We start from the raw sequence: 18,375 nt of genomic DNA on the forward strand, positions 1-18,375 counted from the left end.
ATTTAACTAGGCAGAGCAACAGCGAGAGGCAAACTCTGCCCCTGCTCCTCACACTTGTATGTGCTTGCAGAGTATGTTTTCCATCAGCACGCAGAAATGTGGCACTACTRAGCCCTAAATAAACAGCAAATAACACACGTGGTGCTCAGTTGGATTGGAATTGCAAAACACAAAACAGGCTCCTTTTGTGGCCATGTGATATATTTAGGACCACGAGGTGGGTTTTATCGTTATGAACTACACTGTGTTGATAGATGCTATTGATTTACCAGGGATCACGCAGCGGAATTAAAGATCCGTTCAGGATGAGCAGGAGGGAAGTGTGACTTCGGGAGCAGCTGGTCACTTCAGGAGCGCGAGCTTGGCAGCAGGGATGTTTCTGCTTCTTGGATTAAGAGGAAAAAGTGAAGTGGGGTAAAACTCCCATTAGTGGAAGTGCAACCGCTGGGAACACGGCTGCAGTTTATCAGCGGAAGGACCGTGTCGTCCCAGCCCTAGGTTTGAAAGAACASCCCTATCAGAAGCCAGGGATAACAACAGGAAGAAACTGTTTTCGTCAGCAATACTTTCTGTCTCTAAACTGGTTCTAACTCAAAAGGTCAAATAATTTGCTGTAGAACCGCTAATTAAAGCATATTTTGTATTTTGTATCTTTCTTAAAAGAGGCAACAGCTTTACCTCTTCCAAATATCTTTCAATAGRCACATGCATTTATTCTATTTTGTTAAAATGTAATGTACTTTTAACAAAGGGAATGTATATTCCCAGAGTATGGATTTTTAAATACTATTAGTCTAACATAGCTGAAATCAAAGCGTTTTATGAAGACCTAGCAGTTTCTCGTAAACTTCTCAGAAGAGAGCCCAGAAGGAACCCTTGGGTCCAGAGGGGAATTTCTGGTCAGAAACATAAAGAAGAGGCAAAAAATACTCCAAACAAAGCAGGTCAGTCTCCTGAGATGGGAGAATGGTGCATTCGAACCTCTGTCTGCTCAGCTCAGATAACAACTTGACCTGGAATATCTGCCTCCCAAATAACCATGGCTCTATCTCTCCCTCTTTCAGATTTCACAAGTATGTCAAAAAGCGTTGTTTTCATCTCAGTGCAAAGTATCTTGACATCTACAAAAGGTTTTGGAGATGAAAAGAAAGCAATTCCCACACAGGTTACAGCAAGATCTTTAAATTGTAGGTAAAATCAGGGTGAACAGGCAGTAGGCACTGCTCTGCCATTGATGAAATGCCTACTTTTAATGCACACCAGGAAGCAGCATTCCTTGTAAGAAGTCCTAATCAGTGTACTACAGTCTTGCTTTTAATTTGCTCAAAGGCTTATGTTTTTAAAATGACCCTTCCACCTACTCTATTAATTACAAAGTCAAGAATAAACCAGACTTCCCTATGGCATGGGTGTAAAATCTGGAGATTGGGAGCTAACCTGGTTTCAGGCTCATGCATAAATTAAACAGCGTGTGCTCCAAGTGCACATCATTTAAAAAATGTGTTCTATAAAATGTCTAATATTTAGAGCTTATAATGCATACAAGAGGCCAGTTTAAAAGATGGAGATAAAATGTTGCATGGATTCTGTTTAAAAGATTAATTTAAAAAATATTATTTCCTGACTGCTGCAAGAATTTTAATGATGCATGCCAAGCTTTTAAAAATTTGCAGGTGCTTTTGGACACTCCATGTGGGGCATCTCAAGAACACCGATTTTCAGAAATTCTCCCAAGAGATGCCTCAATTTTGGCAATAATGACAAACAAATTCACAGGTGACCCACAAAGTACTTTGGCCTCAGTTTCCTTCAGGACATTGAGATTTAACCCAAAAAATCTCACGAATCAATCACCATCAAAAATTTTCATGCAGTTAAAACTCATTTGGAGAAAGGTTGCTCAGATCCAGAATGTAATTTCTGAAGTAAATTTCAGAAAAAGAGAGGAAAAAAAGAAACAACACTGAAAAGTTTGAAAGTTCTCCTGCATTTCTCTGGCAGGAGGAAGGAATGAGCTTGTTCTGCTGCTGTCCCTGCTCCGCTCCCCCTTGGGGGCTCATGTAGCAGCTCCGTGTTACAGCTCTTGGAGAAAAACCCTCCGCAGAACAAACAGAAAATTCTAAGTCAGGAGCAAACTTTGCCAYGGGGTAGAGTAGCAGGGACAAAAGTACTGGGGAAGGAATTCAAGACAAGGCGCTCCAAGCCAAGAAAGGAGAAGAAAAGACCCCTTTACCAAAGTATAACATATTCCAAAAACCGACCTGTGTCTAAGAACACACTCTATGAATCTACCTCTCTTCCTCCTCTCCCCTCACATTTAACCTCTCCAGGGTGCACGCTATCTTTTTACACAGCTCTTGGCCAGTAACSTGCCCACATAACATTAAATCTTGTCTTTGAGTCTACTGCGATTCCAAGACTAGAGCTGCATGTAACAAATTCTTGGGAGTAATTTCCTATTCCAACTACATGGAATGGCTGCATGATAATGCAGCCTTATTTTCTGTGCAGCTTACAAACTCAAACTTTTATAGTAATCCAAAACAGATCCAGAAATARTACCAGAATTTTAGTTGCTGGAACTAAAGACTCTTAAAATGTGTTTTCAGGAGTGACAGTCTTGCAAACACATCCTTGATGTAGATGGAAAATTCTTGCTCTTCTCCATGGGTTTTATATGGGGCCTAAGTGAAATCGTTCAACAGGTAGAAGGAAAGAGCACAGTCTTTTTAAAGTCTGAGATTTCAAAGCCTTTCTAAAATCAGAGAGTAATGACATGACTAACACTTATCTTGTGATATGTGGTAGACATAAAGAGGATTATAATCCAGAAAAAGAAGAATTTACTCCCATCAAAAAGCAATGAATAAAGTAATGCTGTGATGAAAAACTTTACGGCTTGCTCAATGGCAAGAAATATTCATTTGGTGTTAAAAAAAAAAGAGACCTGGAAAGGAAAACATGCATTATTTAGAGTGAGCTGGTAACTCTGCCCAGGTGCTACACGCGCTGTGCTAGCAAGCAGTGGCCCGGGGATGTTGCCCCAGCGAGATGCTGGTGTCACTCTCCCTGGAAAGGCAATTAAGATCTGTCTCCTTCCATGGAGAACTTTAAGCTTCACCTAACAGTGCTGCAGAGGGGAGTATTTCTCCTGCTGCCAAGCTCTGCCCTCAACCAGCATGTCCTGCTGCCTTTGTAAACCATGGTGGTCCTGTTTCTCCCAGTTCTCATGGAAGTACAAATGGGAGGGAGTAAGTATCTGCCAACACAACTCTGCACCTTCCAGCACATTTAGCACCACTGGTAACCTGAAGAGTAAATGCCATGAGCAGAAATAAATCAGACTCACAGTTCCAGAAAGAAAACCTACCCCAAGTCAGGCTTAACAAGACTTGTGCTATATATTGGTCACAAACACGAGAAGAAACCATCCCAAATTAGTATGGGGGTTACTTCTTCCACTGCATTCTCACCTTCTGTTCTTCTTCCTCAGATTTARGTGCAAATTCCTTGCATTTCTTGTCTGGCTTTCTGATGTGATCTTTGAAACGACGCACAGCAAAGGGAAGGCGGGAGGGGGAGTCTCCGAGCAGCATCGTGTGCTTTGTGGAGCCAAGCCAAGTAGCTACTTAGGCAACCATTAGGTCGAGGAACAATCGCTTCCATCATTCCCAACACGTGTGTCAACATAATTCCATGCTCTCTTTGTCATGCAAAAAATCTTGGCAAAGCGGCCGGATACACCCAGAAAGCAGGAGCAAACTAAGCTCATTATGTTAACCGGAGATCCCACAGCATCCTCCAGCCCCATAAAAAAGGAGACTTCCCTTTTTCTTTTTTTTTTCTGCAGAGGAGGAAAGGAAACTCACTGCGGTGAAAAGGGCCTAAGCTAAGCCTGGCTTCAGACCTGTGTAGGGGATCTTCTGAACGGGGTTTGCAGGAAGGGGATCCCTCCTGTGCCACGTACCAGGGACAGAGTAGCCAGAGGCCCTGTGGCAGGTTGGGCACCACGTGTAACTCCGGAGACTTCCCTCTCCTGCAGGCCTGCTGGAGCCCTTCCTGCACGGGAAACTCCTGCCAAATGGCAGTATCTGCTCCGCTAGCCCGGCATTGTTGTCATTGGTAACTCCAGACTTTGTTTTCCTTCTAAAGAAAGATTCAATGCATTTTGCAACCATTTAACAGCTTTCCTCCTCTCCAGCTATACTTGTGTCTCCTTCTAAGAGCAAAAGGCCTGTGTACATGGGAATGGCCTCAAGGCTTGTYTGCCTGGCCAGGTCCTGGAGGAAGGCCCTTCCATCTCTCTGAAAAATGCTGAACACGTTTTCGGTTCTCTAGCAATCACAAAAGATAATAAATACCCCAGAATATATGTATTTAATAACTTAAAGTGCTTTTTTCTTTGTTTGCTTGGTTTTCATTTTTTACTAATGATTTTTAGTAAATCATTATTTTATGATTTTACATGCATTATCATTATGCATCTCTCAACTCCACATTGAGCACAATAGCAGAAAAGTCCTCGTACTGCTGGACACCTGCAAAGCCTTTCAAACCTCAGCTGCTTTGCCTCCATTCTGCCATGGGTAACACACATTTTGCAACCAGTTTTGCCTCCTGAATGCTTGCAAGCCCCGTCTTGTTTTTAGCAACGCATTCAGCAAGACTCAGCTCTCCAGCAGTCTGTGTTCAAAAGGGCCAACAAGGGCTGAAAACCAGGACGGATGAGAACAGTAAATGCTTTTCCTACATGTTGCTGACATCTCTACAGAAAGACAAGGATTTCTTTTGATTGTTGTGTTTAAGTCTGAACCAACTATTGGTCCCACTACCTGCTTTGTTCCTTTAAGATGTCATATTTTTGGCACAACCCTTTACCACCCAAACACTCAGGAATGAAGAGTGGAGTGTTGTCCAAACAGGCAAGTGTAAAAAAACCCTTTCCCCAGCATTTTCTTCTGAATGGGAATAAGCATCTGGTTTTGACTTTGCTCTTCTTCCTGCTCCATCACTCTGGGCAAATTTACTCTCTACAGCCTCCTAGAAACATATATCAAATATTGCAGAGCATTCATTAGCAACTCAGATAAAATGAGAGAGAAAAATGTGAACATACCTGAATAAGAGAAACGTTGTGCAGACTAAGTCTGAAGAGGTAGTTCCTGCATAAGCAAGAAGAAATACAAATCGTTAGGCTACCAAGAGAAGRGAGGGCAAAGTTATAAAAGTCATCGGTGTTGGTTATTCATCTGTATGACTTCGTATTCCAAATCTCATAGTGCCCAGAATGAAACCCTAGTGACACAGGGACTGCTTCTAAACCCTTGGAGCACTTTGGTTCAAGGCTGGTCTGTGCCGTGTTTTTCCCTTTCTGTATGAGAAGGCTGGAGCTGGACAAAAGCCAACCGGYGCAAAGCTGTATGCTCCCCACTAGCCCGTCCTTGCAGACCCCATCAAGGACGTTGTGGGAAAGGAGGAGGAGAGGACAGGTACTCCTCTGCACAGAAAGCCAGCAGGGAAATCAAGGCAGTGACRGCAGATACTCTCAATCCTCCTGTCATCACACCTCCACAGGCAAAGCAAGGGAATTCCTGACAAGTCACTGTCGCGTGAAATGCCCCACAAGGGCTGAGCACCTGGATCTGTCCCTCCGCACGCTCTCATCCCACTACAAACAGGAGGGAAGAGGCATCTGCATAAATATCCGTGGAAGGGCCTTAGTTAACAGGATTTGACTCTCATTTTTGCTTGCGAAGACAATGCAGCTCTCGGGATTCAGCTGACATGTATTAAGCCATAGAGATTTCATTGTGTGCTTGAGGCTTTTGGCCATGTCTAACTTCATGTTTTTGCATCCTATCTGTCAGGGAATGTGAAGAGCTGTAATCCCTTTYCAGCATCCGTGCCTCCACAGTCTCCCAGAGAAAATGCATTTATATTGRACCAGATGAACTACGTTTCCAGAGGTGGTTCTATTTTAACAGTATGAAGTRCAGCTTTGGTGATACAGCTTCATTCACTCTAGAAGTGCCCATGTACCAGCATTTCCCTACTCAGTAGCAAAGTAATCTTTTAGTCTTACAGGTGGAAAGCTCCTATGGCAATGAAGAAATCCCAAGGACTCTTCTGAAGAGCTTTGTTTAGAGCCTAGTCCTTTATTTGCCGAAGGAAATAAAGCTATTCTAAGTTCCAGGCACAAGAACTTCAGACTGGGACACAATGACCGCTGCAAGGCATGAGCAATTTTTTCTTCTTCTCTTATTTCTTCTGTATGTAATGTAAGTCATAACCGCAGAGCTGTCTATATATTTTGTCACAGATCTATAATTAGATTTTAGGGTTTGAACCAGACTGTCTATGAAGAAAGATCACAACAAGGATTATGAGGAACTCCAGGACTCAAGCTCCTGGGACCAGATCTTCAGCAGAGGTAGCTCTAATTTGCACCATCTCTAACCTATTCTGTGTTGGGACCACTTACCATTAGCAATATCGGAACCAAAGYGTATCAATAAGATGTAAGTATTTAGAGAAGTACATACACAAAATCTCCATCAATCCCACCACATGAGATCCAGCARTTCTTTCCTATGCTGAAAATATATTCCTTCTCAAAGGGCTGCCTACCTTTCCAGGTAATTATTTATTAACTCTTTAGGATCTGCCACAGGCTGAATATTCTGTCCTGCTGTGTGCAGCAGACTGGAGACATTAAGCTTATATATAAACTAAGATTCCAAAATGGAGGGAAGTTCTCATCCAGTGACTGTTTTGACTCRGCTCCCTTAGGAAAGCACACACTACTCTCACCAAAATACAAATGCATTTCCAGTATATAAGATAGCATGGAATAATCCTTCTCCTGGAGGAGTTAAGTGTGTCACAGGCCCCTAATCTTACAACACCCTAAGGAGAAAGTTCTTGTAACTGGGGACTGGAAGTTGCTATCCTGTTGTTAAGCATGCTATTTAAATGCATTGATTTTGGAAGTCTTATAACACAGATTCCAGCTCCTTGTTTTTGCTGTAAAAAAGCTGGACAGTTTGACTGAGTAATAAATTTTAATATTAAGGTTTTTTTTTTTCCCCTGGTAGCACTGTGGAGCAAATGCAACCAAAAATCTTTAATGGAAGAGACGTATCTGAAGGACACAATTTTCCTTGCGTTCAGCCAAAACAGATGCAGAGGGGAGCAGTGTCCACTGAAATACAGACAGTCACCATTCCCTCCGTGACTGCTGTGCAGCAGCTGAACAGCACATTAGTGCTGAGATCACCCAGCTGGCTGAGGCCTGAACCCGGCAGGAACTCAGCTCTAACGCTAGGCGTGCAGGGATCTTCCAAAGACCTCATASTAAGCTCAGCTCTCCAAGCCCAACCTTATGGTTTCCTTACAGAAAGAGGGTCTTCCCTGTTATTTTTCATCAGCTGCCCTCACCTGGCCACTGGCAGTTTCTCTTGGTTGGTTTGATCCTTCTCACATCTCATCAGCATAACCAGCTCCCGGGGACCCCTCTGGACTAGGGGTCAGTTCTATTAGTTAGCTAGGACTGACTAATCCTTAACTAATAACAGGCTCTTTGAACCTCCTTCTCCTGTATAAAAGCTAGTGCACAAATTGGAGGGACGGAACCATCTTCCTGTTCCCTTTCTGTCCTAAAGGGTCACAACTTTGCCCCATGCTATTAAAACAGCAGCTTTGTTGCATCCCCTTGTTGGCAGCATTTCAGCCATCTCCAGATCAAGACACTTCCTTTTGGAGTACTCTGGGATAAATCGTATTATATACAGTGCAAGGTTCTTCACACTGTTAATTATTATTACTGCTAACGTTATTCATGAACTTCAGTGCATTTCTGAAAATACCCCTGTTAATCAGTAACAAGCTAACATCTCAGTCAGGACTGCAGCTTTATGACAGTAGACACAGAATGGATTGATGGTTTGCTCTATGGAAGCAACTTCCACAACTTGAGGGAGGATCTGCAGGGAATATTACCCCAAAGCAGGGATATGAAGTTYGGTGTGATAAAGACCCCTTGCTCTATACAACCTCGTCTTGAAGAATTTGTCATCTAAACAGGTCAAGAGTGAGAAAGAGACATCATTCTCATTTCAGTTTAAAGCCCCAAGTAAGAACYTTGGCCAAGGTCACAGAGGACACCTGCAGCACAACTAGGAGCTGGTTCCTTGTCCATTAGCCAGGGCCCTAACTAGRGGGGAAAAAACCTTCCCCCAGGCTGAGGGGCAGCAGTGAGGCCTGTGCTGAATGAGTGCGTTTGCACTCATGGAAACTGGGTATACACCCAGAACTTGGGGCTCTCCATCCGCTTCTGCCTGTGGGCAGAGCCAAGCTGCAGTACAAGTCTGGTAGATGAAAGTATTGTCTGTTAATTGGCTTTGCAATTTGTATTTGGCTGCCTTGTAAAGTGATTAAGCGCTCACTGTGCCTGTACTGCRGTGCACGTGTAGCAGACACCAAGAGGGCAGCTGAGACGTGTTTTAGGAAAGAGTGGAGGAATATTTCCACCAAAATCTGCTTGCCAAGGAAATTCCCAAGTCAAAGCTGCTTACTAAGAGTCCACTTCATACAGCCAAGCACACCTGGGATGGACTTTGTAACRCGACGTCCACGCACTTGTTCACACATTGCCTCACCATGCATCAATTCACAGGAAGACAAAATGTTTCATCTAAAATGAGAGCTGAGCTACAAGAAAAATTTCCCTTTCCAATGGGAAGTCATGTGGCTAAAGAACTGCAAGGAAAGCKGAGACCCTTCCTCTAAGGAGTTCAGAAATCCTAAGGGCTGCAGGATGCTTCACGGAGCCGACACACACACTCTGCTCTGCTCTGCTCTGAGCAGAGCTCTCCTTTCAGGCACTACATCTGTCAGCGCTGCTCTTGTTGATTAAAAGATGCTTCCTTCTAATTAGAAAGGAGCGTGTTTTTCAGTTCAGTTCTGCTGCAGAAGATCAGGAAGAACTTCCCAGCAGTTGATGGATTGAAGAGGTTTTGAACAGGTGTATACGAATGGTTACTTAGCTTCAATTTTTTTTTTCTGTTTAATGAGGTTTGTTCACATTTGCCACTGCTCTCTCCTGCAAATACACTGAGGACGTGGAGTAACCTGTCTGCTCCAGCACAATCCCTGTTGGAGATGTGAAGCCACAAGATCCCGTGACACAGGATATCRTCAGAACCTCTCTACACTTCAGCACAGAGCAGATGATCACTTAGCACTGCTTTCACTTATGCTAGCTCTGCTACATCACTAGAGGACATAGATATTTATTCATGTGGTCCTGCTTTCCAGCACCCTACAATAGATGCAAGGTCACTTAGGCCACCTCATTTTACAGGGCAGGGATTTCAAGCCCCCTCTCCCTACACAGACAGTTACCCAGAAGTAGAAGTGCAGTAAGCAGAAGCTAACAGTACCTTCTGATCATGCTAAAAAATGGTTGGAGAGCTGAAGAGCAGTGAGAGAAGACTTACTGTCCCCTTTTGGGGCTATTATCACACGGAAACAGTCATCCATCCAATACAGCTTAAGTGAGACACTGGAGACTTCAAGTGGGCTAGTGGGGCTCTGGGAAGGTTCTTCCCATCCTTGCGCTATGGTCAGGTGCCAGGTCTACCTCTACAGTGTAGATAATAAGGAAAATAATTAACAGAATAGGGTCCTGTGGGTKATGTGAAACAGGACATAGAATTACGCCTGTGCCAAACCTAATGCTCCCTCCTGGCATGGTCCTGGAAGCCATATCCTATGGCTCAGCCTCAGGCTAGGAGCCAGGAGCTCTTCTCATCTCATGCTATCTTTGCTTCTGGAGGCCTTACATATACTTTGTACTTCCACTGCATGTTACAAACATAGCTTAGCCATGCTTAGTGTCATTCCCTCTGGATAGTATCATTTCCTCTACAATAATAATGARAAAATGAGCCAGAGAAATGTTAAATGTCCTTCTCCAAAGCGCGGAGCAAGTCAGTGATGGAACTGAGATGAGCCCCCAGGGCTTTTGGTTACGAAATCTCAARATAGATTACAGCACAGTGCCTCTGTGGAGGCCGTGGGAGCTGTGGCTGGACTCTTCAGATGCTTATCCACATTTCTGAACAAGCCAACTGTGGCAAGAAAATCCGCTCCTGAAGGGTGATTCTGGCCTTTGCTCTCAGAGTTAATTACCTGCTTGCTCCAGAGGGTGATGTGATGATCCCTTAGCAAATGCTCTACCAGTGGCTCATTTGAAGAGCCTAGCATACAACTGCTGGAGAAAGATGGTGAGCCAACATCTCCCCTACAAGTTGGAAGCTTATTCACCAGCAATTTTGTTTCTATTGAAGAAAAACAAGTCCAGTACATCATTCTTTCTTAAAAATCAATAGACATTCAACAGAGAACCATACTCAATGGCACACAGTAATATGATGCAGTTGCCGTATGAGCAACTGCTTTTCCCAAAGCCACATTTCCCTATAATAAATCTTGCCAGAGCTGGAGCAACATCCTATAAAACGAGGCTCTTCTGCAAACCTTCAAGACATTTCTGATTCATTCTGATTAAGCAGTGTCCAAGTTAAAATAGGGTCTCAGATAGCGTTTCTCTGCTGTAGAATAGGCCTATCTAGTACTTCCCAGGAGAAACCAGGATGAAGATCAAATCTTCTATATTCCAGTCAATGGAGGTGAGCTACCACCAGCTATAGCAGCACAGGGTACATGACAGAAAGATGCATAGTCTTAACACTGCATATTTGGGGCCATCTCTCAGAAGAGTCAAACATGCAGGCACAGTCCATGCAGGAGCACAGTGTGGCTCCAGCACCTTTAGCCTTTATGAATCTTTGGAGATCCCGAGGGGAGGTGGAGGGACAGGCCCCATTCTCCTGGGGTGAGCCCACCCCTCCGCCCAGCACATGTCACCCCACACACCACCCCAGGCTCTCTTGACACGCGACAGACAGAGCACTTAGAGCACCCTGCTTGGCACTGAGCCACACGGACACCTCTGATCTCCTATTTGCACATTACTTCTTGTTGGGCTCTCATATACCAACCTGGAAAACCCCTCTTCTTTCAGTGTCCTGAATATCATTCAAATATTCCCTCCCTGCCTCCTTAGGCTGATAAATCCGCTCAGTGCTGCTAGGCTTTCCTCAAGCTCTGGAGGAGCTCAACATGACTTGTGTGCAAACACAGGCACAGCTGGCTGGCAAGCTCATGATGTTGCCAACTTCTCTTTTCCCTTTCCTCTCTACAGGTTTTTACACCTTCGCAATGGCACAGAACAGTAGGTTTAGCACCTAAACATCTGGATATAAAGCRATACTCAAGGCACCATGGTGAGCTCTGCCATATAAAAGTGACGTATCACCAGTTTAACTGGAACAGAGGAGGGATTTYAGTAACACAACACAAAACTGCTCTGCAGACCCATCCCACCATGCTGTAAAACACATGCGAGGCTGAAAACCCAGAGGTATTTGCCAACATTTCCTGACCTCATACCCTGCTCTGTAATACAGTCTTTGAACTATTCTTCGCTTCGTGTTGCTGAAGCAAGCGTGTCTCCCATGGGTGGCTGCTTTGGTGACAGCAAATTGCCAGGTTTTGCTTTATCCAGCCTGCATTTGCTGTGTAGAGACGCTCCCCACYAGCCCAGGCTGCGTCCAGACGGCCTTTGAGCCGGTCCCGCCATGGAGCCGAGGCCGCTTTGCTGTCCATGACAGCGCCCTCAGCACCACCTCATGGCTTGTCGGAGGAGAGGCCTCAGAGGGCGGCCTGTTGTGACGGGCTCGCCCTGCCCCGCCATGGCGGTGACGCTGTGACGGGATCATGGCGGTGACGCTGTGACGGGGGCGCCGCTGCCCCGGCCTGCTCGGCGGGCGCGACGCCTGCGCCAGGCTGCCTCCTGGCTCCCTTGTAGCTGGCCGTCTGATTTGTTTTTTTCTGTGCTAATTAAAATCCCTGTCCTGTGCGCTGGGCAAACATACAGATTTTATATGGGAAGAAAAATATACATATACTTCAAACAAAATTTGGGTCAGGCTCCAAAGTTCCCAAAATCCTATAAGCTATGAAATCTCTCCTGCCCACACCTCTTCTTTCTCCTCCTCCTCATCCTCAAGGGGCAGCCTGGCACAACCCAGAGTTGGGGTAGGGCAAATTCAGATTCCTACTGTGCAGAAAAATGAAGGAAAAACACAGGAGGGAGGACAGCTGTTTTTCAAAGGTTCCTCTGCAGCCCGGGTCTCAACCAYGTCCCCGTGATGTGGATATAATCAAACACATCACCGTGCTCTTTGCTGGCTCACGTCCTCATTAATACCTCAGCTGGTGAAGTAATTTCCCAGCAAAAGGTGCCTCTGTAGGGAGTCCAGCCAGTGTAAGAGGCGGCGATGGCAACAGAATCACAGAATRGTTAAGGTTGGAAAGGACCCCCTTCCTCCAGAGAAGGAGACTCCACAACCTCCCTGGGCAGCCTGTTCCAGGGCTCTGTCACCTTCACAGGAAAGAAGTTCTTCCTCATATGGAGATGGAATTGCCTGTATTTCAACTTGCACCCATTACCCCTTGTCCCATCAACGCGAGCCGCTGGAACGTGGCAGGGACACAGTTCAGTCACTTCATCTTGGGAAGACTTGGGAAGTCATTGCAGGAGAAGCCTGGGTCCTGTTTAACTCTGTGCTAGGTCCGGGTAACTGCAGGAAGGGCTCATTTGCTTGCATGTCAACGGGATGACGTATCTTTTTTTCATATATGCCCAACTTCCCCTCTCCTAGTGCAAGACAAACAGGCTCCCACCAGTATCCTGAAGACTTCATCTTATGCCAGGTGGAGGGTGTGCAGTTAAACTGCCKGAGGCCCAAAGGGTACAAATCCCTCCCCTACCACAGATCTCTGTGTCCATACAAAATATTGATTTGGGAATGTCCATATTAGCCAAACAAAACACTTCAGACACCTCTGGGCCTGTGCAAACATCACTGTCATTCAGCTCTACCAGCTCATGTGTCTCTACTTCATAGCCTGTTTCACAGGGCAGGCTTGCTCAGAAACCCTCTGGGCCTCAGAGTCCCATCTATAATGTGAAATTCAGGATATTGCTTCCCTTCCTCACAGAAGCCCTCTGAGGATATGTCTTGGTCAGGGCCCWTGATCATTTGGCAAGAGAAGGTGTTGACTGCGTTCAGACTGGATGCTGATGTTCCAAACTTGAGCTCCTCTCTTATCCAAGACTCCTTCTGTTGAGCCAACTGCCTGGTTTGCAAACACGTTTGCTTTCTTTTGCCCAGGCAACATAATCTGCTAAAACTTTTTCTCCTCTGAGTTCAGCGGCAATCCAGATCTGGACTGGATTGAAGGTGCTCAAGGGTAAGAGTGATATTTTCCAAGCAGCACAGGTTTCGTGAGTTTTACTGCACTTCTCTGGAGCTTTCTGCCAACTAAGCAGGAAAGAGCCTATATTCAGCCAGAAATCTGCACAAAACCTGGTGTCTGACAGACTAATCTATCAAATGCTGGAGAGTTTCAATAAACTTAGGGTGCCAAACCTGCTGGTTGAGGCTCCTAGGCTATATTTACAACCTCCCATATTTCTGCAAGCTGAGGCTTGAGGCAGCTCTTTGGGAACATCACTCCCTCCATTCAGTCTTTGGCTCCTAAGCCTACGTGATACAAGTTGTTTTATTGCTCACATGTTCTGCAATGAACATGTTCTGGAGCAAGGCCAGCCAGGAAGGGGTGTACCCAGGCTGTTTTGTTCCCAATTTGTCACCAGGTTCTCCTGTTCAAAGCCAAAAGTGACCCTCCCAATGCTGTTTTTCACATTCACAGCTGTCTGTCCCATAGCCAGATGCAAAATTTTTAACTAGATCTATAAGGATTTTAAGTTTGTAGAGCATCGTCTTCCTAAAGTAACTCTGACTCCTTCTCAGTGCTRTCTGCTATTAAGAACTACACTCAGTACAGCTCTAAATCAGGACAAAAACCACTTGTTCTCCAGCATGCAGACTTGCATCACCAGCAGCTTTGTGGTTTTACATTCAGCAGAGCTTGCAGAAGCAGCTGGYCACCACCGAAGGATGTGCCCTTCACCTGCCCAACACAAGCCCTTATAGCAGCCCTTGCCCACCACCCTCTGCCCCCGGGCTCTCCTCAGGGAAGCCCGTTCATCACAAGCCACGAGAAATAACGTTGTCCTGGCTGCTGATGGAGCCCACAGCCCTCAGGACAGGCAGGACAAGCACATCTGGCCAGGAGGCTTTCTGGCTGCTTTTCTACCCTGATGTGTCCCCTCGCTGCAGTGACCAGCACCCTTAGCCGGGCTCCTCACGTCCACAGCCCCAGGAGGTCACTGCCTTGGGCACGCACCCGCGTGTCCTCCTTCTGGGAGCAGTCGAACATTTCCCTTCGGCTTTCCCAGGCACTCTCTGTGCAGCCATTTGTTTGGGTACCATCCTCCTGCTGTCCAAGCTGTTTCCCTTCAGCTTGCCATGGTGCCAGATCGTCGCATGGTGTCTCAGCCGTCCTCGCTTAAACTTTGTGTACTTTCCTCGCGAAGATGCTCTTGCGAAGCAGGCTTTTGGGCTGGACTCCAAGCAGGACCTTTCATATCAAAATGGGAGAAGAGCAGCCGGCTTCGGCTATAGCCTGGGTAGGGGATAAAGGAAGGAGAAGGGAYAAGGAGTCCCAAGGAGAACCTTGCAGATTTGAGCTGGAACATCCCGTAGGAGCAGGAATGAGAAGGGAGCTTCGTCCAGTCCCCCATCCCCTCCTGTATCCACTGGCAGCTCCCTCAAGCTGCTCTTCCCAGCGCATTCCCAGCTGGATAAGAGCAGTGTCCCAGGCTGCTTCGCCTTTGCCCTGGTGCCAGCATCCTCTCACCTGCAGCTCTCCTGCCGTGGCAGCAAATACACATGTCTGTATTTCAAAACTGCCATTCATTATGTGACACTAATCTGCAAGGAGCTATGACCCATTTCCTCACCATTACTCTGATTTCAGGTGTTTAGGCAGTGCAAATAGACCCGCACTTAATAAAAGCAAAGTGCTCACTAAGAATGTCATTGAGAAGAGTTAAATCTGAAGTCTAATAATGGGAAAACAAAATTGAAGGTAAAGACCATAAGCATTCCAGGTTGTGCTGTTGGAGAGGCATGGCAGTTTCTACAGGGCCAACTACAATCAGGTTCCATTTTAGATCCTTTGTTGTCTTGGAAGTTGTCAGGTCTGAAATATTCAAGTCTTATTCTTGAAGAATGGTTTGCAAAAAGAAAGCAGGACAGTTGGACCAAGTGGCATTGCTGACAGAAGCTTACGAAAAATTCAGATTCAAGTTCAGTTCCCAAAATCTTTTTTTTTTTTTTTTTATGTTTTGTACAGGGAGATTTATCTGTCTTGGGTATTTTGTGTCATGCAGATCATATTTTCAAGTTTTTGTTCTCAGTAATAATGAGGAATAAAAAAATGTTTTTCCTGCCTTTAACTAGCTCAAATAGTAATCACATGAGCTCAAGAGCTGAAAAAAAAGCAGCAAATGTTTCAAAACAATCACTTTTTCACAGAAGAAAAACAGCACATTAAAATACTAGCACTACATTTAACACAGAAATGAAAGATGCAAACTATGAGTCAAAACGAAGGTCATCAATTCCCGAGATGTGTGTTTTTATACTTAATAAAACRCGCTTCGCAATCTGGGCAGTGTGAGATTTACAATGTCCTAAGCTATTCATATCCTTGCCTTGCAAGTGTTTGGGTTTTACAAATGACGTGACAGGCAAACACGTTGCTTAGAGACCGGCGTGGACTTTCCAAAGTCCGGCTTTTGTTCCCGGGATTTGGGCTTGGCAGGTGCTCGGTGCGGCCGCGCTATCGGGCTCCCCTGGTTCGGCTCACGCAGCACCAGGCAGGCGGGGAGGGCTGGCAGATAAGGCTAGAGCTTAAGAATCTGAGCTGTGATTGCAGCTCCCTTTCCACCCCGCGTGCCCTCGTTACCTCTTATAGTTTCAGTCACGCTGTGTCTGATTCCTGAAACCCAAAACTCTCRGGAGCCCCAGGATTTTCTTTCCTTCTAGGAAGCATTTACTACAAAGCTTTTGGGGAGGACCAAGCTAAAAGATGCTGTGGTGAGGTCATATCTGCCTTTAAATAGAAAGAACTAGTCTGAAGTGATTTATAACACGATCATCTAAAAGAGGGATGTTAACTGGGAAATGAGGAGGTGGGAGCACTTAGAAACTCCACCCCGCTCCCTAACTCCTTCAACGAGCCCAGAATAGCTGGTGTTACTACTAATACGATCTGCAGCACCACATTTAAACACAGTTAACATTTAAATTTAGGTTTCATAAATTACACCCTGCAGAGATGGAGAGAGACAGCTCCCATCTCTTTGAGGTATTGTTTCATTTGCAAATTCAAGCAGATGGTGCACGAGCAACTAATGACTCAAAAATCACCCCTAAAAATAGTCCAGAACAAGGTGTGGATTTATGGGGGAAGGAGGGGACAGAAGAGGCTTTACTTCCCGTTCCCATTTCTCTGGCATCTCCAGGCGTTCAGCCCWGCACAGCCCGAGGGGCCTGCACAGAACCAAGGACCAGGGGCTACTCCCCACGAGCCCCATCTTCCTGGCCATGGCCCAGAGGAAAGGACAGGCAGTGGGGAGGGAAAGGTTCAGGATGCCCCGCGTCTCATTGCTGGAGCACAAGCCCGTGCAGAGGCAGAGGCTCCATCCAGGAGCCCAGGGATGGAGCCCAGGGAATCCCGTTGGGCTACATAAACCGGGGATCACACTGAGTGACCAGTCTGGGCTCGTACAATGCCTCGCAGAGGACACTGCTCACAGCTGGAGTCGTTTGGGAGCAATAAATATTAATCATCCCTGGTTAGCGATTGCCACACAGGTAGAGCTACAGCTTGGAAAAACAAAATGTTTCTGCACGAAAGCCAGAGTGCCTCTGGTAACACTGTGAGGTGACAGTAAGTGTTTTATTACTTATTGAGTAAATGCACCAAGAAAAGGGTTGTTAAATCCCACTGCAGTTGCCTGTCTGAAGACAGAAGCTTCCCCTCCATCCCACTTTTCCCATGTTCATGTCAGGGGTTCCTCCAGCTCTGCTTCTCACAGCCCTGGCCTCTAATGCCAAATAAACAGGAGGAGAGCAGTGTCCTCCTCCGTTGTCATGAGCAGGGCAGGCCACTACCACAGCGGTGTCTGATTCTAAACATCATAGTACAACTGCTCACAGTGGCTGATTTGTTGGCTGGGCTTAGCCTTTTCTTTTTGGGTTGTCTTACCTGTTTATTATGCAATAAAAAATTGTTCCTGCCCATGATTCARCCACTCCTGACATGGGTTATTTCACTGGTTCCTGATAACAAACACGGTTCTGAATTTGTTGGAGCTTGCCTGTGCTCACAGTGTCTTGTGTTTCTAGCCTTCTTTTATGACATAAATAGTATAAAATACTACTAATATTATTAATACTATTTTTATACTATACATAAATAGCATAAAAATACTATTTAAAAATAAAGGAAAATAGGTGCTAATTATATACGATGGCCCTGAACAACAAAGTTGCACCAAAAGACATTTCAGGAGAATCTGGCTTTGCCAGCAGCACAAAGTGAAGAGGTGGAGAAGTGAATTCCCAGGGAAGAGAGCAAAACCAACCTCTTGCACCACCACGGTCTCACTACAGCTATCAAAAGGCATCTAGATGAACTTGGTACAGATGAAGAGACTGTCCATGGCAAATAAACCAAATTCTGTGCTGGCAGAGCAATTCTCCTAACATTCATGCTCCTGAGGGAGAGGCCAGCATTCTGCTTCATTAACCAGTCATCTTGATTGCACCTTTCCTTTTTTTTTACTTTTATTTTTTAATTCTAGTAATTTTCTCTTCTTTGCAATTATACCAGGATTGTAAATCCCTCTACACAAATTACAGCTTTCTCTTTGAGATGGAGGCTGGCCACATGAGCTGGAAACACGCTCTCCTCTGAAATCAGAACCTAAAGGTAAAGTCCTTGAGCAGCAACCCTGATCTAATTAAAAGATTATCTTTACCTTGCTCCCACAATGAGCTGGTTCCTGTTGGCATCCAGTGCAAGCTGAGAAAAGTCCTGCACACCTGGATAGGTGAAATTGGAGACCCAGGGCTTCAGATCTGCAACGACAATGAAAAAGCAGAAAACAATGAAGTTGCTCTAGAAGCAGTGAGTTCACCAGACATCCACTAATGGATTTCCTACAGAGTTATCTGTCAAGGGAAGGATAATTAATAATCTATTTAAAGGGTTACTATTTATTCTCATCCTCTGCACAATGTGCAAGAATTGCACATAAACGCGGGGCTG

At 45.4% G+C, this 18,375-nt stretch overlaps 1 protein-coding gene across 3 annotated transcripts in view; it reads right to left on the minus strand.

Annotated features, from left to right (window-relative positions):
* Positions 1 to 18,375, minus strand: part of SEMA5B (semaphorin 5B) — a 229,988-nt gene that overhangs the window by 88,242 nt on the left and 123,371 nt on the right. For all 3 annotated transcript variants that reach the window (XM_026054226.1, XM_026054234.1, XM_026054243.1), the window contains 2 exons: positions 18,086 to 18,185; positions 5,117 to 5,162 (listed from right to left, as the gene is read on the minus strand). In XM_026054226.1, coding sequence (XP_025910011.1) covers positions 5,117 to 5,162; positions 18,086 to 18,185 — 146 coding nt within the window. The remainder of the gene's footprint in view (positions 1 to 5,116; positions 5,163 to 18,085; positions 18,186 to 18,375) is intronic.

This window comes from Nothoprocta perdicaria, unplaced genomic scaffold, assembly GCF_003342845.1.
Source record: "Nothoprocta perdicaria isolate Ctin4 unplaced genomic scaffold, notPer1 scaffold_0, whole genome shotgun sequence".
NCBI classification, from domain to species: domain Eukaryota; kingdom Metazoa; phylum Chordata; class Aves; order Tinamiformes; family Tinamidae; genus Nothoprocta; species Nothoprocta perdicaria.